The 27169-nt window shown below is 36.3% G+C and overlaps 1 protein-coding gene across 1 annotated transcript; it reads left to right on the forward strand.

The window, feature by feature from the left end:
• Positions 1-59: 59 nt before the first annotated feature.
• Tim23 (translocase of inner mitochondrial membrane 23) lies at positions 60-27169 on the forward strand. Its single transcript, XM_081727037.1, has 4 exons — positions 60-226; positions 12874-13123; positions 19593-19762; positions 26190-27169. Exons 1-4 carry the CDS (start codon positions 148-150, stop codon positions 26303-26305), a joined length of 615 nt encoding a protein of 204 aa, XP_081583163.1. The 5' UTR covers positions 60-147; the 3' UTR covers positions 26306-27169.

Here is a 27169-nt window from a genome sequence, read left to right on the forward strand (position 1 = left end):
CGTTATAATGTAAAAAAAATGTATTAATCACATTATCTCGATTCAACTGTTTCTTTTTCTAAACGACAGATGTCTCTCGCTTACACACTTGCGTATGCTCATGAATGGAGTAATTTTTATAGTGTGATAAAGTACGAATTCTAGAATATGGAGAAGAAAAATTCGGGACTGTTAAATATATACTCTCCATCTTATTCGTCAGGAGATCCTGGCATGAATGTCCCAGGTAATTCATTAATATAAAATTTTAATGCCGATATTTTAAGTTCATATAATGTGCGTGAAGCAATGATGTATCGTCGCAACGACAATGAACAAATGTTGTTAGGATTATAATTAGATGTTTCCTGTTTTATAATAATAGCTTGAAAAAAGATAGTGAAAACATGTATGTATGTTGTACATTAAAAGTAAGAAAGCAATAGGTGTATAACTTGTATCTGAACATTCGTTTGTGTTGTGTTGCACGAGACAGTGATCAGAATCATGGATAAAACCCTTGCACTAAAGCATTGACCCTTAATCATAACCTTGTAGATGCATGTGGTGTAGCAAGAATGAATCGAAGAAACGGGTAATTAAGTAGAGAAATACAAAATTTAAGAAGAAATGAAAATGATCCTTCGTTAATTTAAAGACATGCGTGAAATTCGTTTTATAAGACTCTCATTATGGATGAGTCAAGTAATTGCATCACTTCCGTTGACAGTGAAGTGCAGGGTTTCAAAACACTGTGTTTTCGATTTCAAAAAGTATAACTGCTAAACAGAAAGAAGAGTTAGAGAAAAATATTACAAAAATGGTTTGTTTAAGTAGATTTGTTTTGTATATTAGAGTGGAGTTTCTCAACCTGGGAGTCGCAAAGACAGGTGCAAATGATACGTGTAGTTAGAATCTAGTGGAAAAATATTTCTTAAAGTTTATTTTCAATTTGTTGTTTTGATATACATATTTTCATGCAAAAACAAAAGTAGTGAATCAATTGTAATTTCTCAACAATTATTTCGATTGGTGCGCCTAAACTTCACTTTCGTGCAAGTGAAGTTAGGCACACCACTCGATAATTGATGAGAAATTACAATTGTTTCACTAATTTTATTTTTATTGTCCTATGTAAGATTTGCGCTGTCGACATAACATTACCCCGCTTAGCATAGATGAAATTCAAGGAGACCACCAGAAGTATCTGTTAAAATATTTAAATTCTTTTACGATTTGCGAATAAATACAGTGTCCGTATGTATAACATAAAAGCTATAGTGCATAAAACACAAACCAACCTGTACTAGGTGACCACTAGAAAGCACGAATGCTGATCGAGTCAGAACAGGGCGAAGCTGCTATGCGCAGTGGGGCATCTGAATGGAGCAGGCGCGTAAGCGAGAGCAGTGAAAGCGCGTGGGTTTTCGCATTGATACGTGTTCCAATAGCACTTGTCACGATTTCACATTATTCACTACATATACACTGTTCAAACATGTGCCACCAGTGGGAAAGTCATCTTTCATTTGCACTAATCGTCGGAAAGCACTTGTAATGATTTTACACTAGTAACCCTACACTTGTAAACTTAAAATAGAACTGTATTACTTAGTATTTAATTCTGGCGCCTGCAGATTTTTTTTTTACGTATGAACATGTCTTTCCATTCAGGGTAATTGAATTTTACCTGCAAACTTTGCAAAATGAGATATTGCATCCATGTTTTATTTCCATATGCCTGCTTGTTGTCAAATACATAGAAAAATATGTCTCCGTACAAGTTTATAATAGACCGTTAAATTTATACTAAATATTCTGCTTGTTGGCAGTACTGGGATTAATTAGATTTTTGGGTTTGGGTCTGGAAATGTTTCCTCCACGTTTCTCGATATTCAGCTTGTTTTAACTCGTAATATTTTCGTCAAAATCTCAAATAATCGGCTAGAGTGCACTTTATGCTGAACAAGTGATTTTGTCACAGGTTGTCGCATTGGAGGAATGGAATCACTGTTATTTGTAACAGGTACGAATTCGGTGGTTTTGTTCCTCCTGTTGAGAATGTTGTTTTGGAGCTGTAGCGGTTGATGTCGCTGATAGGTTATGCATTCCTGACTGATGGTGCTCTATTTTCGAATGTTGTATGTTGGACATGTGTCATTTCGTTGCTCTGATATTATGAAGTGAGCTTCGGTGTTCGGATATTTATTATTATTTTGTTCAAATATGTTTGTGATACTGAAGTGAATTCTTATCGTTTCGCGATATTGTGTGGACTGATTATTATTGAGAATTGTTGCAACAGTTGAAGTGGACGAGAGTTTGTTCGGCAGACACAAATTTAATGTCGGTCGAATGCGCCGTAGTCAGAAGTGGATAGTCAGTGGTATTTGCCATGAAAGTAATGGAGTATTATTGAGTGAATGTGGCGAGAACTTTCGCTGTGCTGATTTTCTTTTGAGCCATTCCATGTCAAATCAACACACTTTATATAAACATTTTACTTCACCATTTTAGATTTTGTTAAAATTTGGTATAGTTATAGTGGGTGCTGAGACTAAGGAAAATACCAAATTTCATTTTTTTTTATATCAAAATTTCTGAAATATGGGGATGTGAAATTTGCAGATACTAGCCAAAAAAGCGTGAACGGGCTTTCTGTAAATCGCTCTAGTAACTGCAATAGTTGAGCTAGAGAGCTGGAAAAGGTGTCGCTGTGCAGCGTTTCGTATGCTCTTTCCAGTGATATACAACACAACATAGGTTCTAACAATTTTTTTTTTTTTAATACGAATTAAAATTTTGATTTTTTTTCCCAAAAGGTACATAATTGGAAATCTTCAAAATATTTCCATAAATACTTGGTACTGTTGTAAATCAAATGGCAAAGTATAAATATGGGATGATGATGGGTTCATTGTTTAAAAAAAAAAAAAAAAAAATCTGACACTTGTTTTCCACTAATAGCCTCATTTGGACCAAACATACCTTCAACAAGTAAGAATTTAATTAAAACATACAGACAAGTAACTAAGAATACATCAGAAATATCAAAATATTATCTTAAAATGAAACCAATCAGAACATGCTATAATTAAATTAAGTTGATCAAGTTTAATTTCATACTAATAGCCTATAAATTGGTAAAACAGAAAATATTGAACATTGGACCTATGACTACAAATTGAAATAAGGTATGAAAAAAGTGTAAGTATTGATGCAATAGTTCAAGTCCAAACAGATTATTCAAAATGTACGTTGCTATTTCAGCTCATTTGCGCAGTCAATAATTTCAGCATATGGAAATTGATTGTTAAACCAAGTGTATTGACGTTTCGCATAATGCTATTGCTTAAACTTATGGCTGTCTTTTATTACTATATCAACCTTACTGGCTTTCTCATTTGTAATATTACATATTTCTTCCCTTTCCTCAGTGACTTGAGCCAGTATATTTTGCCAGTGGGTGTCAGTTGACTGCTGTAGCGTGAAAATCGTACAGAAAACGTCCGAATAATTTATAGATTTATTCTGCAGCAGGGTTGGCTGGTTTAAACCATGGTTTGGTTTAAACCAACTGTTTAAAAAAACTGGCTTAAAAAAAACGAAAAATGCTTTAAATCGTGTGAGCTTCATGGTGACGTCTCCGCATATCAAACCATCTGCATTACGTTTATCTACTTTTCACCTTTTAATCAAGAGGTCCCATGTTCAATTCTCGGTCGAACCACAACCCATCTTTGAAGTGTAAACCAAGTAGCGATTCGAGGTGTCCCTTTAAGCGAAAGTCTTCTCCGTGATAACCGTGGTATTTCATAAGAATGTTAAGCCTAAACATACGAAACGGAACCAAATTATATATTTCTACTGGCCTGAATGCCTGTTCCCAACCCAACTCAAGGTTGCTTAAATATATTAATAGAAATTTGCAAAATTTATCAGGTGCCTACGTAGCTTTCAACATCAGCTTGGATTCGACCTTGTTTTAATTTTATTGAATGATACCTACATACCAAATTTGTAATTTAATACCTCAGTTTTAGCGTAGTGATTATGATATATTGACCTTAAAATTGTACATACAAATACATTTAAAGTAATAACAGGATTTTCCCAATGGTTAAGGCGGGAGTTTCCCGATTTATATGTAATTCTGTATAATGTTTTCACTTGTGTAACTGTTTATCTTTTTGTCCTTCTCAAATGGCTCTTGACAACTATATTAACAACTAGGCCTATGTGAAGATCAGTACAACATATTTTTATGAGAGTCTTTCGTGAGTGAGTCGGCAATTGCATTTGTGACCAATTAGTCCCGGCTTCGTGTCGAAATGGACAGTTTCTCTTGGATGTAAGCCGAGAAGCTGTTTGGATTCCGCTTTAAGCTTATGTGACCCCTTCCAGCATAACCTTGTTGTTGCATAACACCAAGGTGATACAAACTAATTTCTGTCCATATCTAATATAAATACAGAGAGTAAATTATTTAAATAAAAAAAAACGGGTTTAAACTTTAAAAAAATGGTTTTCTGTTTTTTTTCAATAAAAACCATGCTTTTTGCCAACCCTGTTCTGCAGTCAGATGTCCTCTTTGGTTTGGCATGACTTCATTTCCAAGCAACAAAGAGCATTTCTAAACTCCACAAAAGAAAATCTTAATGGATCGTAATTTGTTGTTACATGTGATTTTTCAGAAAATTATAGTTCTACAGGATGAAGCTCAGAGTTACCACTGGACAAGCCAGCAGGTTACTATACATCCCTTTGTTATATATAACAAAGAGGAAGACAAAATTGAACATGTGAGCTTTGTCATTGTTTCTGATTGCCTAGAGCACAATACTATTGCTGTGTACACCTTTCAAAAGAAGCTAATTTCATATCTAACAAATATATTTCAGATACTTCTAAGATTTACTATTTTTCAGACAGTTCTGCCGTTCAATACAAAAATAAGAAAAACTTTCTGAACCTTTGCCTCAACATCAAAGCCGACTGGCACTTTTCAGCCACAGTACATGGGAAGGGGCCTTGGGACGGAGTACGGGGTTCCGTGAAGAGACTGCCAGCTCGTGCAAGTTTGCAAAGGCCATACCACAACCAGATCCAAATCCCACGAGATCTATTTGAGTGGGCAGTAGATAACATAACAAACATAGATTTTGCCTATTCCACTCATGTTGCTTCAGAAATGTTCTTAAAAAGCCGTCTTGAAGCAGCGTTAACAATCAAAGGAACACAGCAATTTCATGCATTCATTCCCAAAACTACATCAAAATTATTAGTAAAACACTTTTCAGATGATGTGCAAGGTTGGGAGAGGGAGGTGACTACATCGTCGGACAAACTGAAGCTATAAGACATATCAGGCTACGTTACCACTGTGTATGACAACAACTGGTGGCTTGGGTACATTTTAGACAAAATTGAAGAACTTGATGAAGTAAAAATATCTTTTCTTCATCCGTGTGGACCAGCTACATCATTCTTCTATCCAACACATGCGGACGTCCTGTCGGTGTCAGTTGTGGATATTCTCACAAATGTAAATCCGTTTACTCCGACTGGGAGAACATACACTCTTGTTGAAAGTGATGTAAGCCAAACCCAAGTGGCTTTTCAAAATACAATCTGTAAAGGTCCGAGATAATTTTTTTGAGAAACTGCTTTCCACTCAAACCTTCCTGAGGTTGGTTAGAGTTTTTTTTATATTTTATAGATAGTTGTTTAAAAATCAGCGTTAGTACCTATTGTGTTAAATTCTTATTTGTTGAAGGTATGTTTGGTCAAAATGAGGCTTTTAGTGAAAAACAAGCGTCAGATTTTTTTTTTTTTTTTTTTTTTTTTTTAAACAATGAACCCATCATCATCCCATACTTATAATTTGCCATTTGATTTACAACAGTACCAAGTATTTATGGAAATATTTTGAAAATTTTCAATTATGTACCGTTTGGGAAAAAAATCAAAAATTTAATTCGTATTTGAAAAAAAAAAATTTTTACTAGAACCTATGTTGTGTTGTATATCATTGGAAAGAGCATACGATATGCTGCAAAACGACACCTTTTCCAGCTCTCTAGCTCAACTATTGCAGTTCCTAGAGCGATTTAAAGAAAGACTGTTCACGCTTTTTTGGCTAGTATTTGCAAATTTTACATCCCCATATTTCAGAAACTGTTTGAGATTTAAAAAAATTGAAATTTGGTATTTTCCTTAGTCTCAGCACCCACTATAACTGTACCAAATTTTAACAAAATCTAAAATGGTGATGTAAATTGAGTGTGTTGATTTGACATGGAATGGCTCTTTTAGAAATTATTTCTAAGCATGTACATCCTGACTCCGTTATTATCACTGATTATTGGAAAGGGTACGTGGGTTTAGATAAGGAACAGTTGACTCATATGACTATTAGTGAAATGTATTTCATTTTTCTTCGTCATGCTGGATTGATTTATAGTTAGTGGTGAGTGTTACTGTATTCTTTTGCAGTTATTTCTTCCTTATTACGTTAGATTTATACTAATGGTTTTATTATTTATTGTTGTTTTGGATGTTTTCTTTCGGTTATTGAACGGGGGGCTTGGGGGGGCGGCAGCCTGTCATTTAGATCTTAATATTGATTGTTACTGTTCCACCTGAATTGATTTCTCGGAATAGTTTAGCGCCAGTTCTCAATGATATTTCTATTATTCGTATTCGTATTTGAAGAGTAAATTTTTGGTGAGTGTGGTAGATCATTTGGTTAGCAATCATAATCTATTGTCGCTGTTGTGATATATTTTAGTTTGCTGGTGCGAAGTAAGATTACAATTGCTTATTAGGTGGTCTGCAGAACTTGTCCAGAATTTACTTTTCGATTGCTTCGATTCATGGGATTATTTTTAAGAACTGATCTCTGAGTTGTTCCGAGGAATTGGTCCCTATGAATGTTCGACATAAAGTGTACTCTTACCAAATAATCGATTAGTTGTGTTCTTCTTCTTCTTCTTCGTATTTCTCGCTTTCCTTCTATGGCAGTATGAAGAAGACAATTTCTTCGCAAGATATATCTAATCCAACGGCCTTCCTACGAAAGAAGTTTTTTTTCAAAGCGTCCTATTCTCTCCTATCTGTTTTAAAATAATTTCGTGTGTTACTCTCTCTGTCCATTTTATCTTCTCCATCTTCCTCCAACACTACATTTCGTAGCTCTGTAAATATTTCTTATCTAACTTCCATAATGTCAAAGTCTTTGAACCATACTCCATATATAGTAGAGCGTTCACCTCCGGTGCTTGGGGTCCCTGGTTCGGTCCCAGCTCGCGCCGTGTGGACTTTGTGGTGGACAAACACCGTGCTCGTGGGTTTTCTCGGGGTTATCCCGTTTCCTTCCACTTTCTTCATTCCACCATTTCACTCATTTCTCATTATCACCGTCTCCTTTAGCATAGCCGGCATAAGCGTGGGACGTAAAACTCAATAGATTTAAAGATTTCATACTCCATATATATAGTACTTGACCAACTTCTTAAGTCCAGTATTGAGCCTGCTAGTTAAGAGTGATGTTTTCTTGTATGCTTGTTTGGCTATGGCAGTTTTTGACCTGATCTCTTTTGGTGCAATATGCGTCTCTCGTCAAAATACTTCCCAGATAGTTGAAATTATTGACATCCTCAAGTGTTTTTTGTTCTACTGTAACCAGTAAGGTCGCATTTCCACGGGATATTCGAATGACTTTTTCGAAGTTAACGTCCATTCCGCATAGTTTCCCAGTGCCATTTTTTTTGTCAATCGTTTTCTATAGTCCTTCTTCGTATCATAAACTTATAAACGCTCCGAAAGATACAATTTAGCGATATTACGGTTTATGAGGATAGAGACAAAAATTACAATACAATACTCTATGAACTATTACCGTACTGGTGATGTACCTAACTGTATGGATACTCTACGAATCTACTTTCACGAACTTTGCTCAAAAGGCTTACGAATTCGTTCCATGTCTTCCTCACTTCTTCATCTGTCGAGAACTCTATCGGTCTTCGTAACATAACTATATCAATCAATACGTAAATGGTGGGTCCACACGCTACCTTATTTTTAAGTTTCTTTGCATGTGGGTAACAGGTTTTGTCTTCACATACTACGGTACACATTGGTGCCGGAAAGAAAACAATAAAAAAATACAAAGCTTTTTCAGCTGCTTTGGTGTTTTTGAGTCCGATTCCCGTGTATTTTATATTCTCTAGTAATTAACGTGACATAAGTACAAATTAATAACTTGAAAGGGAGGAAAGTCATTAAATGTTAAAAACAAACTAGAGCATTACTGCGTCTCAAGACGGGATATGTTTGTACTGTAAGCACGCTGTCCAGTTAAATTTGATTTTTTAGATACCTCTTTCGCTAATTAGTGGCATATCCTTCTGTTGCCGTATTGGTTGTTACTATTTTGTGCAATCTTTTGTGGTAAAAATAACTTGAAGAAAGCATAGGACGTTGTAGTGTAAAACAGGTGATGAATGAAATAAAATATGTGATGTATTCTGCAAACGTTAACCTACCTGCTGTATTTGTTGTTTTATACCACAGTTGCATTCGATTGCTGCCAAGGTATTCAGACTGATTAGACAGGGCACAAAATTTCAAAGTCAAACGCACTCGCCAATCTGAAAATGATGGTCGCCAATATCTCTCACGTACAAATTATGAGAGGTCCCTCTCCAGGGTTTGCCCAAGTGGGCCCAGCCCGAAAAAACCCACCGGGTTTTTCGGGTTGGACCCACCTGAAAAAATCCACCTTAAAACCCACCTGGGTTTTTGAGCTTTTTGTTAATAGATTATTGATACAACCAAGGTGATCACATTTAAAGTGATTTTTATCAAATTTTGGACTTTCCTTGGGCGAATTGAATGCTTTCCTGTTAAAGTATACAACATTCAACATAAAACCTTTATAAAGTTCTGAATGCACTGAATGAATAATAATAATAATAATAATAATAATAATAAACAACCTTTAATTAGCTTCAGATAATTAAGTAACAAATTAATGTATGGATTATGCTTATAGCCTATTTGAAGGGAAAAAATGCAATTTTATATTTTAGAAAATACTTTCCGTGAATCGTGTGCTCGCCAACTCGGCGACGCCGAGGGACGTTGTCCCTCATACGTTTGACGCGTTTAAAGCCATAGATGCCGGTACTACCAGTAAACATGTAGTGCATTAGTAAAACTATAAGTATTCTTTCTTACCTTTGATGGTAACACAAGTATTCTTCAGTAAAATTTAGTTTTCTAACGACAACAGTTTAGTGCAGTTATTTGTAGGTACTCTTCAAATAAGCATTCTGTAGAATCAACACCAAGAAAAGCGTAAAAATTCGTCAAATTTAAGAAACTCGATGGTCAGAGTTCCGAACTACGTACCGCTTACTATTTCAAGTGCTGGATTCGAACTTTCGTACTAGTGGAAGTTTCGATGTACAGTAAAGGGAGCTGCATTTTCGAGGGAGGAGAAAAAAAAAAAAAAAAAGAAAACGCGTCCCAAAAGAAGTTCTCGGGAAATTTCCCCAATTGAACGCACAAAGCATCGGAACTGAATACTTCAACAATAAAACTATTTATTTTATGCTGGAAGATATTTAATTTCATTTAAGACAATCTGAAACATTCTAACTATGTATAAAACTACATGAGCTGACAAATTATTCAGCAGTTCCTGTAGGGCTACAATGATTAAATTTGGCATGATGGTAGCTTTCCGGGACTAACCGACAGAAAAATTGCCAAAAGTGAATATTTTTAATTGTTAGGGGGTCTAAAGAGGCGATGAAAAATCTTCCCATGTTATTTAAATGGGCCTTTTTTGGACCTATAATCTCGTTTTAGGTACTTAGAATTGGAATAAAAACTTGAAATTCGGTATGCTTGTACGTTTTCTTAGCAGTACCTAAGTAAATCAGTAAAAATTTAAAAATCCAACTTTAGAGTGGTTTTATAGGGAACTGGAAAATCATTCCCATGTTATTTATATGGAACACCTTTTACACCCCCAAATTATTGAGCACTTCCTGTAGGGCTACAATGGTTAAATTTGACATCATTGTAGCTTTTCGGGACAAACCCACAGGGAAATTGCCAAAAGTGAATATTTTTAATTTTGAGGGGGTCTAAAGATTGGATGAAGAATTTCCCCATGCTATTTAAATGGGCCTTTTTTTTTTTAACTTATAATCTCATGTTTTAGGTACTTAGAATTGGAATAAAATCTTGAAATTCGGTATGCTTGTACGTTTTCGTAAGCGTTACCTAAGTGAAACATCAGAAATTAAAAATTTCCAACCGTAGAGTGGTTTTATGGAGAGCTGAAAAATCTTTCCCGTATTATTTTATGGGACGTCTTCTACACTGCCCTTCCGGCATGATTAGAATTATGAAATTTGGCATGATTATAGCATTCCAGGACTAACCGACAAGAACATAGCCAAAAGTGAATATTTTTAATATTTTTAGGGGTCTAAAGGTTGATGATGAAATTCCCTTGTTATTTAAATGGGAGCTTTCTTGGGATACAAAATCTTATCTTTTAAATAGTTGAAATAGGAAAAGAAATGATAGAATTGTGGGTTCAAGAAATGCGAGGCCGTAGGCCGAGCAAAGACAGTGCGTGGGGGGCGATGCCCCCGAGTGGGCAGATTCAGGAAATATGAAGAGCAAGTTCACGAAATTCACTGTGGATGCAAAGGGCGATAGATAAGAAATGCGAGGCCGAGCAAACTCGGGGGAATGGGGGCAGAGCCCCAGCTAGCCAAAAGCTAGTTTATTTTATAAAATATGAATTATATCTTTCTTAATAGTCTTAAATTAATTTTCTGGAAAGATCCCTCTTGCAACAAGTGCTCGGGAAATTCCTGTAATTGAACGCACAAGGTATCGAAAGTGAACTTCAACAATAAAAACCATTTATTTTACGCTGTTAAATTAATATATTTTGGTGTTCATATTTGGCAAACGTCATTGAGGCTTCTGGGATGAATCAATCTGCATTTGTTCGTTCGTCTGCTTGTACCACACATACTACAGGGAATCACTTCCGGTCTTTTAAGTGTAAATTTTCAGAGTACAAGCACGAGACACACTAAATTTCCTGTATAGATTTTGGCGGCATACCAACGTAAAATTTCAAAATGATGACAATTTATTTTTTTCAAAATAGCGGGTATGCACACTACAAGCGTAATCTTCGGTCTTTTAAGTCGAAATTTTTAGAGTAGAAGCACGAGATACTCTAAATTAGCTGTATATATTTTGGCGATGATCCAGCGTAAAATTTCAAAATGGCGGACATTTTTTCAAAACAGCACTGAATAGAAAATCGTTACAAGTTGTGATAATGATAATCTTGAAATACAAATCACATTTTAACACTTTTACCCCTAAGACATTGAAATATTTTGATAAAACCCAATTAAACCCGAAAAAACCCAATAAAACCCGAAAAAACCCATATGGGCCCAGGTGGGTTGGGCTTTTTCAGAAAAACCCGGGTTTTTTCAAACCCTGTCCCTCTCCCCCATACGACCTTTGGTTTGGCAAAGAAAGAGATTATACATGAAGAAGTTCAGAAGTACAAGAATCGTGAACAAGCGAAAAATCAATCCATGACGAGGTTAGGCAACAAATGCCACAAACACATTAAAGTATTTAATTTAAATGAATAAATAAGATAGAGATAGAAAATATACAGGTAAATGAGGTGAGATAAAGATAGAAGTGTAGGAAATGTATATATCTTGATTCGCGCTTAGTTTTCAGTGCCTAGCTTACTTTATATGTCGTAAATTGTGATTTTTACTATGTACCTCGCGCCCAAATGGTGGCGCCCAAACATCCTGTCCCGGAGATTATATCAGGGCATACAATTGCAGAACCAGAGAATTAGATTCATGATAATCAATTTTTAATTGGACAATTCATATACATGTTAAAAAATATGTTACATCTTTCGATTGAGGATGGGAAAGGAGGGGCAAATTATAACGTTGTGAAGACTTCACATTCCGTGTTTTCTCTCCCTGACAATTATTTTCGTGCACGGACGTCTCTGGCAGGAGGGGGGGGGGGGCGTAGCCCCAATATTTTGAAGTGCAAAATATTTAATTTTCTATTTTAATTTAATTTATTTACTAACGACAGAATAATATAAATAATATTTAATTACATTTATTTGGAATATAATATTCAGGCTCTGAAATGATTATAACAGAGTTCTTGATATGTCTCAGGGGGTCCGTGAAGGTAAGCAGAAAGGTAACAAGTGGAATCGAAGATAATAAACAGGTTGGGCTAGGTACTACTTCATTACTTTCTTTGTCTCCCCCTCCCCCCCTCCCAATTTTATATGCCAGAGACGCCAGTGTTTTCGTGCAAAACAGAAACTGCGCAGCCCTGTGAGTTTAGACAGAAACCATTCCTACTAAACACTGGTCACCAGCTTCAAATTTCTAGTCGCCAATAGCGACCTTGCGATCGGAAATTCTGCGCCCTAGATTAGTGATAGTTTCCTTCAGTGTATTATCGCAGACGTTGCATTTATGAACGTCATGAATCTTCCATTGCTGGTCTACAAATTTTCAATAGCGGCGTCAAAGATGCTGTCACTGACTGGTTAAATACTTCGGTGGCAATCTTATATGGTACGGTACAGAAATTTAATAGAAAAACTGATTGATCTGCATTGTGGTAAGTGGTTGAGTAGAAAAGCAAGTTGAAAGTGTTTAACTCATCGCGTGTTTTACGTATTTAACATCAAGATAGTCTTAGTTTCTTAGCGACTTTGTAATATATATGTATGTATGTGTGAATGTCCATTTCAGAAATTAATTGTTCTTTTAATCTTTACAGTACACTCTCAACAAAATTTAGCTCCACTTTCTCCATATCTGAATTTCGACCCTGCATATCTTCAGCAAAGTCAGCCAGAATTTATATTTCCTGATGGCGCGGCACGACAGCGAGGGAGGTTTGAATTGGCGTTTTCACAGATCGGTGGTTCATGTATGATCGGAGCTAGTATAGGAGGGCTGGGAGGCTTGTACAATGGTGTGAAAAGTACCACGCTTGCAGGACATACAGGAAAATTAAGACGTACTCAGTAAGTGGAACAGTATTTTGTTTGGTGTCTCTCTTCCGTGTGTATGCGGTCTTCCATGATAAACCGCAGAAGTGTAGGGTAAAAGTTATTCACATATTGGTTGAAATCAAAATGATGTGTTGCGTACATAATTTACTTATTTATCTGTTACCTATAACATATCTGATGCTTCTTTTACAATAGGCAATATGAAATTAACATTGCATAATACATACAAAAGATAAATAATAATAATAATAATAATAATAATGGAAACTAAAGTTCATAGTAAGAAAGTCTGGAAAATGGAGATCAGAAAGAATAAGAAATAAAAATACAATAAAAAGAGAAACGCAACAATATACAGTATATATACATAATTGGTACATACATGTGTATCAGTAGACAAGAAAACAAAATACTAAACTGTGAAAAGTTCGTTTTCATGCTGATTGCTTGTCTTTAAATACGTTTTTATTTGAAATATAAGTTCACTACATGACATAGAAAAATCAATACTTCTATTATCTCCATTTACGATATTGTATCGTCTTGTAATTCTCACAAGTGGTGAGTTTTGATGTAATATTGTATTAGATTTTTTTTTTTTTTTTTTTTTTTAATAAAAGGGTGGTTTTACAATTGAGACCAAGACCATGAGCTGTTAATCAATTCCTCGCGTATTTTTTTTTTTTTTTTTTTTTTTGTATTTTTTAAAAAATATTGTAGAGATGTCCAAAAATAAAAATAATCTTGTTGTGATAGGATCACGGAAAAGGGGTTCGAGATGGATTTTTGAATGTAATTAATTATTTTACAGGGTGTCTATCGGTCACGAAACTCACGAAAAAGTCACGAAATGAGAAAACAGTCATGAAAGTCAGGAAAAAGTCAAGAAATTTAGCTTTTGGGTCACGATTTTTTTTTTATCTACAAATATACGTACAGGCTGGAAAATTTTGTTCTACAAAATATCAAAATTCACAACCAAAGATGTCTATGGTCGGCTTTAGACGCTACAAAATCGTTACCAAATCGCATGCATGAAAATTCGGCCCAATTCGCATCCAACTTCGCTCTTGGGAATGTTCCGAAATTTTATAGTTTGATGAAGAAAAGGTCACGAAATTTCATTTCAGAATTTTAGTAAACATCCTGTTTTAGGAACTGAACTGGATTTTTATTACTTCACTTTTATTAAAATGCAAATTTTAAGGGGGGAGAAAGGCTTTAAACTTAATGCCAAAAATAGAATATTTCACTAGCCCCTCAAATTAGAAAAATGAATTTCGGTATATAAACTCCTCTCTAAAAAGTAGCAGAAAGGTTTCCCACCGTTTACTAAAATTCCGCTTTCAATATGGGAGGCAATAATATATATATTTGACACCTTGAAATCGACTTTGTCTCTCTTATGATCACAAAAAATGTTGAACCGTTTGAATTGAATTTTCAAGATGGTTAACACTGTCCTTGAACCGGGTTTTAATTGTCATTTTGATGTGTCCTAAGGGAGAGGATTCAAAGTTTGGGCCAAAAGTAAAGGATCTGGTGGACCTCTAATATTAGGAAGTTGTAATTCTATATATAAACTTCTCATTAAAAATAAGCAAGTCCTAGGATTTTCGAAAATTCAATTTATAAGGGAGGGAAGGGAATTTCTGTAATTTGTTCATTTCCCACTTTGTGTTCATAAAATGGCGGAAGTGAGTAAACGGTTGAATTGTTTGGTATGCATTTTTGAACATAGTACTTGGGTCGAGCTGAGTCTGTGTCATTCATTTCAATTCAAATACGCATCCTAAGATGGGAAGGAGGTTCAAATGTGCCGTTCAAATATTTTCCCGACGACGAACAAGCATTTTACTTGCAGTGAATAAATAACACTGTGTTACAGTGATTTTGCTTCCTGAAAGTTATGTAATGTACCAGGCAGGCATCCACCCCCAAGCTCTGGAAATGACCTTAATTTTTGCTCGTTACCCACAGATTGCGGCAAACTGTTGTTTCTTTTTCTGTGTATGATGAAGCGGTGAGAAGAGATTTAAAATAAGGAATGAGTGTTGTACTGATTGTTCCTTATATCAGTGAGTGCTGTGTTTTCCTGAAATAATACGAAACGTCAAATCATATACATTACAGAGATTAGACGAACAAGGAATAAATCAAAGATATTGTGTGTTTCTCACATAACGCCGTTGATTTCATCATGCCACGCCCGTGTATTAATGACAATGATGTATTTTGTTACGTGTGCGGAAAATTCACCTTGAAATCGATCGGGAGAACCATTACTCCTACCATCAAGATGTGCTATAAATTCTATTTTGGATGTGCATTCGGGGATCAAGACAAAAGTTGGGCACCCCATATTTGCTGTTCAACTTGTGCTGTTGACCTTAGATTATGGCTTTAAGGGAAGAAATATTCAATGTCATTTGCTGTCCCAGTGATATGGAGAGAGCCAAGAGACCGTGTAACAGACTGCTATTTCTGTTTAACAAACATTTTAGGACATATATCTAAAACTAAGAAGAAAATTGTTTACCCAAATCTGCCCTCGGCCCTGAGACCGATCCCACATTCGGTTGACCTTCCTATACCAGAGAAACCAGATCACTATGAATTGAACATTAGTGACGAATCTGACACAAAAGATGCTGTGATGAATTCTGAGGTTGCACCTCAAGATACAGAGTATATTCCACCAAATTCAAATGCGATTCATAAGATGACACAGTGTGAACTAAATGATCTTTTACGGGATTTAGAATTGCCGAAAAGGAAAGGAAAACTACTTGCTTCTAGGATGCAGCAATATAATTACTTGAAAAAGAATGTGAAAATTTCGATATATCGTTATCGTGAAAAAGAATAGGTACAATTCTTTTCCAAAGTGACGGTGTTTTTTATTGTAACAACATTGATGGCCTATTCAGCGTGTTAGGATACGAGCATAAGTCAGAGGAATTGTGTCTGTTCATTGATTCATCGAAGGTACTGGTAAGCTTAAAAGTTGTCCTTCTTCATATTTTCTGTGATTTACCTTCTATCCCTATTGGATATTCCACATGCAAGAAAGAATCCTATGGAAACCTGAAGATTTTGCTTAATTGTGTGCAGTACAGCAAATACTCGTGGAAAGTATGTGGAGATTTTAAAGTTATTGCTCTGTTACTAGGAATGCAAACAGGCTATACAAAATTTTGCTGTTATCTATGTGAATGGGACAGTCGTGCAATATACGATCATTACGTTGTAAAGGACTGGCCTCGTAGATAATACTATCGAGTGGGAGAAAAAAATGTGGCACATCAACCTCTTGTTGAGACACAAAACATTATTTTGCCTCTTTTACACATTAAATTTGGGGTAATGAAAAATTTTGTGAAGGCAATGGATGAAAACAGTGAAGCCTTTGAATACATTGGACTGAAATTTCCTGGTATTAGTAGCATGAAGCTCAAAGAAAGAATCTTCATTGGTCCTCAAGTCAGAGAACTTATGCACGATATGACATTTTATGAACTCTTGGAAGACACTGAGAAGTTTGCATGGGAAGCATTCTGTGTAGTTGCTGAAAATTTCCTCGGTAGAAAAAAAGATCCAAACTATAAGGAAATGGTTCAAAACCTAATCGATGCCTACCGGACGATGGGTTGTAATATGTCTTTAAAGATTCACTTTCTGAATAGTCATATTGATTGTTTCCATTCTAACTCAGGCCATGTGGGTGATGAACATGGTGAAAGATTCCTGAGAAGAGATACAAGGGTAAATGGAATTGTTGGTTCTTAAAAAGGGAGACAAAACAAGATCACAACAGGTCCGCTTCTTGTTCAAAGTGGTTTCATTAAAGCAACAAGAGTTTTAGAATGTATGACATTAACTTCAGATATTTCCAACTGCCTAATTTGAATAAGCAATGCAATGGTACAAATAAATGTAAAATTAAATATATCCTCTGTTTTGTGACTGCTTTGTAATGTATGCTCTGGTACTTATTTTTCTTAGTTTCTCTTACAAAATGCACAAATTTGCTCTAATTTAAGTGTAATTTTAAAAATACATTGAATTAAAATAACTGCAATACTGTATTATACTTCATATTACCCATAAAATTTCCTATTGATTCATGAACAAAGGTATACTGGGATATTATTTTACACACTAAACTTTACTGTTTCTCGAAAACTGTGGGTGATAGAGCAAAACTAAGAACAGATCCTGAATCAAGAGGTCAAAATCTATAAAGATACCTTCTTTCATCGAGGAAGAAAGAAAAAAAAAAAACCTTTGAAATTTGTAACACAGTGTAATTTACACTATTTTCTAATAATTGAAAAACTATAATTGAAGTGAGCTTCTACCATTCGACTTCACAGATATTTATCCATCTGTTCTATTATACCTTTAACAAAATTTGTCCAATTTTAGTGAAGCTTAGCATGTGCTATATATCAGAAGGAAACAAGCCTGTTGATTATGAATAAAATGTATAAAGAGTAAGGGGAGAGTGAATCCCAAATGCGTGCATATACGCAATGGGCAATTTTCCGCAATGACTTTCGTAAATTGCTCGAGTTCCATTTATATAGCGCGTGCTGTATTTAATGCTTTACAGTTATCCCCTCTGCTTGGCGGCCTCGGCAACGAAGTAGACTCACTGACAGCTCTGGTGCTTGGATTTTGGGTCATACTCAAAAGCCAATGTCTCTTCAGCAGTCGTAACTACGAAGCAAGCGTATTCCTGGTTAGAGACATACAATGATGTCTTGATATACCAGCATGCGGCAGTCCTCATCATACAGCTGCCGTGGCATCAGTTTTGCACAGATTTGCCACATGCCCAAATTTTCATTGATGGTTTTCCAAACACTGTCCTTTTTCATGACTGGCTGACGGCAGTCATTCGAACGTTCAAGCGACGATCACTACACATGGCCTCAGTCCTGTGTGTTGAAACACCTGCCGCTCGTCGGACCACCCTCTACTTCGTACGTCTTCAGTCAACACCTGACGAAGCATGCTTCTGATGGAGCTTTTCTGAGCTGTATCAGATAATACTAATATCAGTGATTCGTTGCTCCAGGCTCTTCATTTTCACAACTGAACGACTAGTAATGATGTAAACGTAAACATGTTAAAGGAGACTAATGGTTACAGACAGCTGAAATTATAATCACACTATTAAGACATCATATCACATGATTAAATAATCAATTTAGACCTATTTCGCCCATAGTCTATATAACAAATCGAATTCGTATATTAAGTTATTAACTTCGATAGCTTGGCAACTGCTACCTTCTGCTGAAAGATGGGTGTTCATTTTCGTTTAATGGAGGTGCGGTAAAAAGGGAAATTGCTAATCGCAAATCACAAGACCACAAGAATATTTCTTTGTTGAATTGTCTTCTTTAATCTAAACCTAATACTTTCTTAATAGTTTATAATGATATGCCGGTTAGTTTCAGGTGAATTCTTCCCGGCGTCGGGAATATGGCAACCCAATTGCCCAGTTCTTTGGTACTGCAATAACCACTGGCCCTCCGGGTTGGGGGAATTCAACATCCTCCCTGTAAAACCTCTGCTGTGAGTGATGGCCCAGATCACTAATCTGCCGCAGTGGAATGATGTGCTTGTATGGTACCTCGAGTGAAGCCGACCTGATTTTCTGTTGTGACTTGGCGAAGATTATGGACTCAGATATTGTTTATGGGTCGGATTTCCATTTGTAAATTATTTTGACATGACATTGATTACATGGATCTGATTTTAGTTGTCCTGGGATGTTGTGACGGCGGAGTGAAGCTTGTTGGCGCTAGCCGTACTGGATTTAGTGGTGCCCTGAAACGGGAAGTTAGGAATGTTGGATTTCCAAAGAAGCCTGGTCTTTACCATGAGTCGGTGGTCTCCTTAAGAGTACCAATCAGTTGAGGATAGGAGCGGCGCTTGCTCCTCGCACATTGAGCCTGGAGTCATCGCTCAGCTTCCTAACATGGCGTTGTGGTAGGTAGTACCTGCCCACCTCGTTGATCCTCCAGAATGATGACGGGGACGTAGAGATAATTATGGTTATTTTCAAAACTTTGTACTGCATCAAACCACCTTGAAAGTCAAAGAAATTCTAATGTACAGAAAGCGAACGAGGAAAATTATGGAATATGTCCCATGATACTTGACTTATTAAATATGGAAAAGAAGAAACTGCTATAGTTTGAGTAAACTGTCTGGGTTACTTTCTACATTTTTTATTTTCTTCGTTGTCATTAAATTACTAAAATTTAGAGAAAGTGGTAGTGAGTTTAGTGAACCCTAAGATGTATTTGAGATTTCTTGGTGTTGGACTGTTACTTTGTTTTAGTGATATCTTCGTTAGTTTGTTGCATGGTTCTTTGCCTTTTGTGATAGCGTGTTCCACTGCGTACTGATGTAAAACAGTTTTAAGAATTCTATAATTCTAATATAATTCAATGTAATTTTACAGGTTGCTCAACCATGTAATGAAGCAGGGAGCTGCAACGGCGAATACGCTCGGTGTTCTAGCAGTAATGTACAGCGGGTTTGGAGTTCTTCTTCAGTGGTTGCGAGGAACTGACGACGAAGCGAATACGTTGGCAGCGGCAACCGCCACAGGATTGCTTTATAAATCATCAGGTACCAAACCTTATATATAAACGTTGAAATAAGTGGGGTGGGTGGTACCATATTGGCTTTGGTTTTAGTTTTAGAATTTAGAGGATACCGGGGTCGAGAAATACAGTACATGTATATAAGTGTTAGGTTCATGAAAACTTAACACCTACTTTATATACTATATTAACGCGGTTGTTACGGGAATAGTAACTGTTCACACTTTTGAAAACCAGTAAGTTATCATATAATGACGTTTTGCGGGCAGTATGTGTGTATGTGTGGAGGGAATAGTCTTCGGTTTTTTATTTTCGATGTCTCCTCACTTATTTTCAGGTCAGCATTATTAATTGTTGCCCTTCATGGAAGTCTGTAATTTACATTTCTTGGTTTCCACATAAACAACGGAATTAACTCACAGAACTCAGTAATGTTTTATAGTATGTGAAATATTGTGCGGAAGTTCAATTGAGGTTTGTATAGAGATAATATATGTGCGGCGTTTCGGTACCAATATTCCCCTATTGTCTTCAACGACCATATTCTGTGAGCTATCTTTCATTTTCTGGGCAAAGGAGTACATTTTTACTAGATATGTTTTCATAAGGAAATGTAATGTTCCGTGATACAGTGCTGAGTGAGAAAGTCGGAGTGAGCGGAGACTGGATAGCAGCACAGAGAACAGGGTTGTCGAAAACGCGTAAAATGGTTCATCTGTCTGCATTCGAAAAGACCTTTGGTTATACTATTTACTGCTAGATTGCCTCATTCTAGGTTACTAAGATTGCATAAGCTTAGGTTCGGTAAAAGCCAACATATAATAGTAAAGTCCTTCATGTTAGTTGAAACTTTAAAGATAAAATAAAAATTCGAGAGCTGTATTGTAACAAAACTTTCAAGGTACAAGCAGTGGATTTTGACGAGAAATCATTATACTTGCTGCCATTGCCCTAGTGACAGTGCTGCCATCTGTGTATAAAGCGGAAAATGCATGTAGTGTGTGTTTAACTGTTCATGACATACGTTGATATTGTACTGAGTTCTGATGCAGTGGGGGGGATTACGACAATCGTGTAGCAGTAATTGCACCACACAAAGGCGAGAAGACAGCAGATGAGATTTTCAACCTCCTGAAACCCCTACAAATCAGCAAGGGATTCGTATATCCTTACGATACACCGGGACTGGAACGGCAGCTGATCGCGCAAGGAGTGGCTGACCACGAACGGTACGAACCCACCAGGTCCAGAAAGCACTCGCAGCAAGAATTCGAAGAAATCCTGTTCGAACACAAAGTGTGATGGCTGCTGAGATGAACATCAGCAGAAATTCCATGTCTCGTGTGCTCAGAAGTAATTTACATCTACGGGCGTATAAGAGGCGGACTGGTTACTTTCTGACCCAAACATTAATGTCGTAGAGGGTCCTTAAATCAAAGAGACTGTTGCGGCGTTATGCCAACAATCTGCACTAACGAAAAGGTGTTCACAATTGAGCAGGCCTACAATGCCCAAAATGACCGTGTGTATACCACGTCATCTACTGCAGCTGCTGAGGCAGCTCCAAGGGTTCAGAGGGCACATCATCCTGCCTCAGTGATGGTTTGGTGGGGAGTGAGCTACTCAGGCGTAACCCAGCTGCATTTTTGCGAACAAGGTGTTAAAACATCTGCCAAGGTGTACCAGGACACAGTGCTAACACCTATAGTGAAACCACTGTCTGCTACCATATTCCCTGGAGAAAGGCAGACCTTCCAGCAGGATTCCGCTCCAGGCCACAAAGCGAAAACAACCCAGGACTGGCTGGCACGGAACGTCCCCGACTTCATTTCTACCGCTGATTGGCCTTCTAGCAGCCTGGATCTTAACCCGTTGGACTGCAAACTTTGGGCAGTCCTTCAGGAAAAGGTCTGCCATAAACGGCATCGATCTGTCGACAGTCTGAAACAATCCTTGATCCGAGCAGTGAACAATTTTCCCATGGACGTGGTGCGTAATGCCATTGACCAGTGGCCGGACAGACTTCGAACCTGCATCAAGGCCAAGGGGGGACATTTCGAAAAATGATTCGTGCGTCAGGTGTACAATATCAATGTAAAAGATGACCAAAATAAATTGCCTTGGTGTTAATACTCTCTGTGTTCTTCACATTCAAACTTGTGACAGTATTTATGATATATAAACAATCATGGCAATTTTGTAACAATTTCTTGCTACTAAGCCCTATTATTAATCAAAGTTTCTCATAAATTGATGCGAACTAGGATGTACTGATTCTCAGAAGTGGAGTTAAATGCTCATTTGTCTGTCTGTTTCTAATATAACTCTTTATTTTTCATCGTCAGATTAGGATATCGTGGTCCGTATAGAACTTTCAGGAGGTTGCGGGCGGAGGGTTCGCTCATCACTTCCCTTTTGCATGCATAAAGTAAATTTGAACGTAAGATTACCATACTTATACAATCTTAAATGGAACCTGAACCAAAATATTGATTAACGGGAATAAAAAATGGTTGGCAACAAATAATCGGTAATACATTTTCAGTCAAAGAATGCGTGAATGGAAATAATTTTCCAAGTGATCAATACCTCGTACGTCTCCCGGTTACCAAAAACAAACGGTTACTGTTCACATAACACATTTTTTCCCCTAGTCTTTGGTATTGTGTGTGAAATTTTAGAAAAACATCTTATATTACTGCCTATGTGAAATGTACTCAAAATTATTACTTCTTCCACTTTGAGTTGTTAACGTTTACGGGCCAAATAGGCGTAAATGGATTGTACTGGGTTTCTATTCCTGACTCGAACTTATTTTCTCGAAAAAATAAATAAATAAACTATTTCGGGCACGGGAGCTAAAGAAATTTCCTAATAATAATAATAATAATAATAATAAAGTTTCAAACTCGATGCCGAAACTAATTTTTTGAGAAAATCGGTTCTGGTACCAAAATCAATATTGAAGTGGAAGCGAAATTACACGGGGAAGAGAAATAGGTTTTGTAAGGAACCCGGTGTAGGTGGTTCCCTCGAGTCACCATTTCACAGTTAAACGTCGTTTGCAGCTTGTAACGATTTTTACCTAACTTCGTTTGCAGGTGCTGATGTCATATTGTATTTCGATTTTCTGGAAACACACCGAATCAGGGTTTGAGGTTCTGTGAACAGAACCGATAGGTCGAAATGTGTTTCGGTTCTCTTCCCGAAGCTTACCGAATTAAAACGTTTATTTAGGTCCTAGGATGAAATATTTTGGGTTCCATTATCATTCAGCAACCCTGCCTCCACTGTTACTCTAATAGGAAGCTACTTATTCAGGTCTTATAAGATTCAAGTATGTGTGTACAGTTGTGTTTAAGAAATTGTACTCCTACATATAAGGTTCCGTTTTTTAATAATATTCATATTGATGAATTGATTGATTATTCTAGTGTACTATGATTTATCAGTTCATTCAGAGGCTACAACGTTCTAATGAAGGAAATTCATTAGTGAATTCGTTCTACAATCACCTAGATAGCTTGAGATTCTTACACTTAACAAATTGGTCTGGATAGGTTTTACAATTTGTGTCTATAAAATGTTTAAGAAAGCAAACCCAAATGATCCTATCTGAACTCCAAAGAAACTTGTTCTGTATAGTTTGAAATAATGTCAGGAGAACAATGTATGAGGATTATTCATCTTCGCTGGTGAATTCAAAAACTTCCAAGATAAAAACTGATCAACAAGAATCACAATGGCAACACGTTGCTGTCTATATTTGTAGTAAATTATATGCAGATAGACAATATGGGTGACACTTTATAAAATTATTTTACATCAATTATTTTATTTTAAATAATGCCATAATGTTGTAGTGTGTAATTTTCTCGGTGCATGAGCAAATAACTGCATGCAGATGGATATTATGCCGGCAAACTGATATGCCATGAAAATGGTTGGTGACGGCTCCTGTTGCAAACCAAACTATTTCTTAAGGGAAGAATTGCATTAGTGAGTGCAGATTCACTTCAAGAGGACGGAGTATAAATACAGCATGTAGACATATGACATAACAACTACAGTGCATAAAACGCGAACCAAACTTTAAAAACAAAAATCAGCTTGCCCTAAGTACACTCATGTCCAAAATGATTGTTGCATATCTATAACTGTCTTCTTGTAAAAATATAATTTGATAATGATTTTGCAGGGTACTTTTAATACTGATACTATGTGTATAATCGGAAAGTGCATACGAAAATTAGAAGAAGTAAAACAAAATGTTGCTAAATGGACAAGAAACTTTTATTTTCGTTATATCGTTCTTATTTACTGCTCTTTTGACAGGAAATTTACCACATACATGTCTTTGCCTATTATACACATACTAACATTATAAGCAATACCGGGCGAATTCGTTATCAAATTATATTCCTACAACAACATATTTATAGAAATGCGACAATAATTTTGGACATGAGTGTACCTACTAAAAAGTGCGAGTGCTTTCTAACCGAATTAGGGCAATAGCGTCAGCGACGGTGAGTATTCGCTCAAACAGGGATAGTGGGAAAACACTTCAGATGATGTAGAAACACGTCTTGCATGTGGCACAGCTTTACGACACTTATATGGTCACTTTGTACACACCTCCACATAGCACTTCACTTCATTATGTCTGCCTTAAACTCGTATCACTACCAACCCCATTAAGGTATTTGTAAATGCAGCATACAAGCACTAATGTAAATTTCTCTTAGTAATATTACTAAATACGTATGTTATATTAGTTGTTTACATAGTACGTATCATGGTAATAGAGCTAACTTTGGAGTGCTGTTTCCACGTTACTATATGATCCACAAATTTATTTAAGAATGTAATTCAAATATCATTATTTCTTTGTGAATTCACATTTTACCTGTAAATTTCCCAAAAAAGTGACACACATTTCCTATCTGCAGCGCGAAGTATATTTCGGGAAGTTTGTTTTAAGGTACGTTGTGCTAATTGTTATAAAGCTTTATAAGTGAAAGTTTAGATGGTAGCAGTATTCGAATTCCAGTAACAAGTAAAATACTGTGAGAAATTTGTGAAAACTACAACGTAGCTGTTCAGTTGGAAACTATACATTGTATTTAACATGTTAACATGGCTATAATGTATAGAGCAACAGCACATCTTGAAAATAGCATTCACTTAGTGTTTTATGCCCAATGGGTGAACTTTTGGTGGCGGTACATGAAAGCTTTCAGATACGTAGCACCAAGTTAACTGGAGTTGCGCAATTGTTGACACTCATCAATTTCTCGATTGCGATGGGCAAAGATGATTACAAGTACCCTAGAGGAAGCAGTTTGTAGCTGTCGAATCCGGGGAGTGAGACTGCCAGCAAAACGGAAAAAGCAGACGATTGGGAAACCTGTACTTTTTGCATGCCTCTATATCTGATAGGTATATACAATCCAGTTTCACTACACGTCACTGTAGCGGTTGGCATCCACAAATTTTGCACCCCTGGTACAATCCTGAAAACAGTACGGGGCTAATGATCCCACTGTACACCACATAGCTTTCTGATCTGTCTGAGGTTCTTCGCCAAATATTAGAGAATTCCTCAATGGATCACTATATCAAGTTTTGTTGCTCGATGACCTTACTGAAGAAAGAAAAAAAATGTGGCTTCATTTGGAATTCCCACATGCTGGAGCAGCCTTGGTCCATTCTCGCCAATAGCACAGGCATTGTGGTGGTCCTTGTCAGTGCCCCCATACTCTTGAGCATCTGTATAAGGATAGAACTTCAAATCTGGCAGCAGGCGGTTCAGTGAGCATCGCAACTTGGGTAGAACTCTTGAATGACGCTGTGGAGGGGCAGAAATTAAATCCTCAGCGTTGCGAGTACATGCTCGAAATAATCTTGATATCCGAACTCATCTTATGGCACGAGCTCATGACGATTACTTGTTGTGTCACATTGCTCACTGTCCTCTCTATAACGTCTTTCTCCACTGTCAGAATGTTTTGCGCTAACCAATGTTATATAGTGAAATGATGTTGCGTTTCAGCTCCTTAGGTATATATGTATAATGTAGATGCAGTTCCACAGAGCTACCAATCTAAATTAGTAGGAACAGGTACCAACAAAATAAATATACACTTGATATATATATTCTTTATTCTTTGTCGGTGAATTCAGAAATAGTCAACCGAATCGTCCTCCTTTGATGGGGATAACGTAATTTTTTTTTTCTTCACAACATTGGCAGATATTCCAATCGGACATTTGGTTCGCAAGTTTCGGTAGAAACGACATGTAAAGATGTATTGTCATTTTTTGCTAGCAACTATACAATTATGCGCCACTCATTAGATATACTATTTGTTTATTGCGTAACTTTTATCCTTATTCATTGTATTATTATTATTATTATTATTAATGCTTATTTGTTTATTTTTTTTCAGCGGGGCTGCGAAAGTGTGCCATTGGCGGTGGTGTTGGTCTTGGAATAGCTGCTGTGTATTGTTTATGGAACTCTCGAGATAAAATCCACAATTTTAGGCAAATTAACCCAGCCTAAGACTAAAGATTCTAGTTGAACTAATAACGTTAGTTGACATGTGATACATATATATATATATTAATGCTGTGAATATTTTTTCCACTCGAGTAGAAATTTAAAATTTTACAAAACTTCCGTACTCGAAACTTTTGTCCAGTAGAAACGTAGGCAACAAAAGCTGTAAATATAAACAAAGAAAAGTTTATGAGCATACGCAAGCGAAAGATTCTTATTCACTTCTTCTACTGGCATATTATTCATGTTGTTATCCCCATCTCTTCACATTAAAACACAGCTGACAGTTTTAAGTTGGTTTGTTTTTGGTAAAGTAGTTCCTGAAATAACATTGGTTGTATATAGATGTAGTGTTTATTCAGTGCGAGGCTTCAGTTGTAGTTCGTATAACAACAAACTTCCATTTAGTGCAATCGTGAGAAAGCAGCCAAAAATAAGGGCAACCCAGGAATTATTGCCCTTCTTGTGATGTGGATTGTGCGTTTCTTTGTGCACTTTATTTTAAAAATTAATGCTTGCCTATAATTGAGAAAAGATAAACTATATCATGGCATAAAGGTAAAAATGAAATTTACTTTTCGGAAAAAAAATAAAAATTGCTACCACTTTTACATACAGCGTACGTTTCAAAACATACATTTTCCACATATATGTATCTCATTTGTATATATATGAAAGTGTATATATACACACACACATGTAAAATAATGTGTACAGAGTAAATGCGGATGAAAAACGTAACAGGTAAAATATTAGTAGCCATGCATTATCAGTGGATGTGTTTAAATATTTTAAACAAAGAAAAATAGAAAAAAAAAGAAGCGATGATTCTGTTCAATAAAAACGATTGGAACAGCATAAACTAAA

Source organism: Thermobia domestica, chromosome 1, assembly GCF_964235325.1.
Source record: "Thermobia domestica chromosome 1, izTheDome1.hap1.1, whole genome shotgun sequence".
Lineage (NCBI taxonomy): Eukaryota > Metazoa > Arthropoda > Insecta > Zygentoma > Lepismatidae > Thermobia > Thermobia domestica.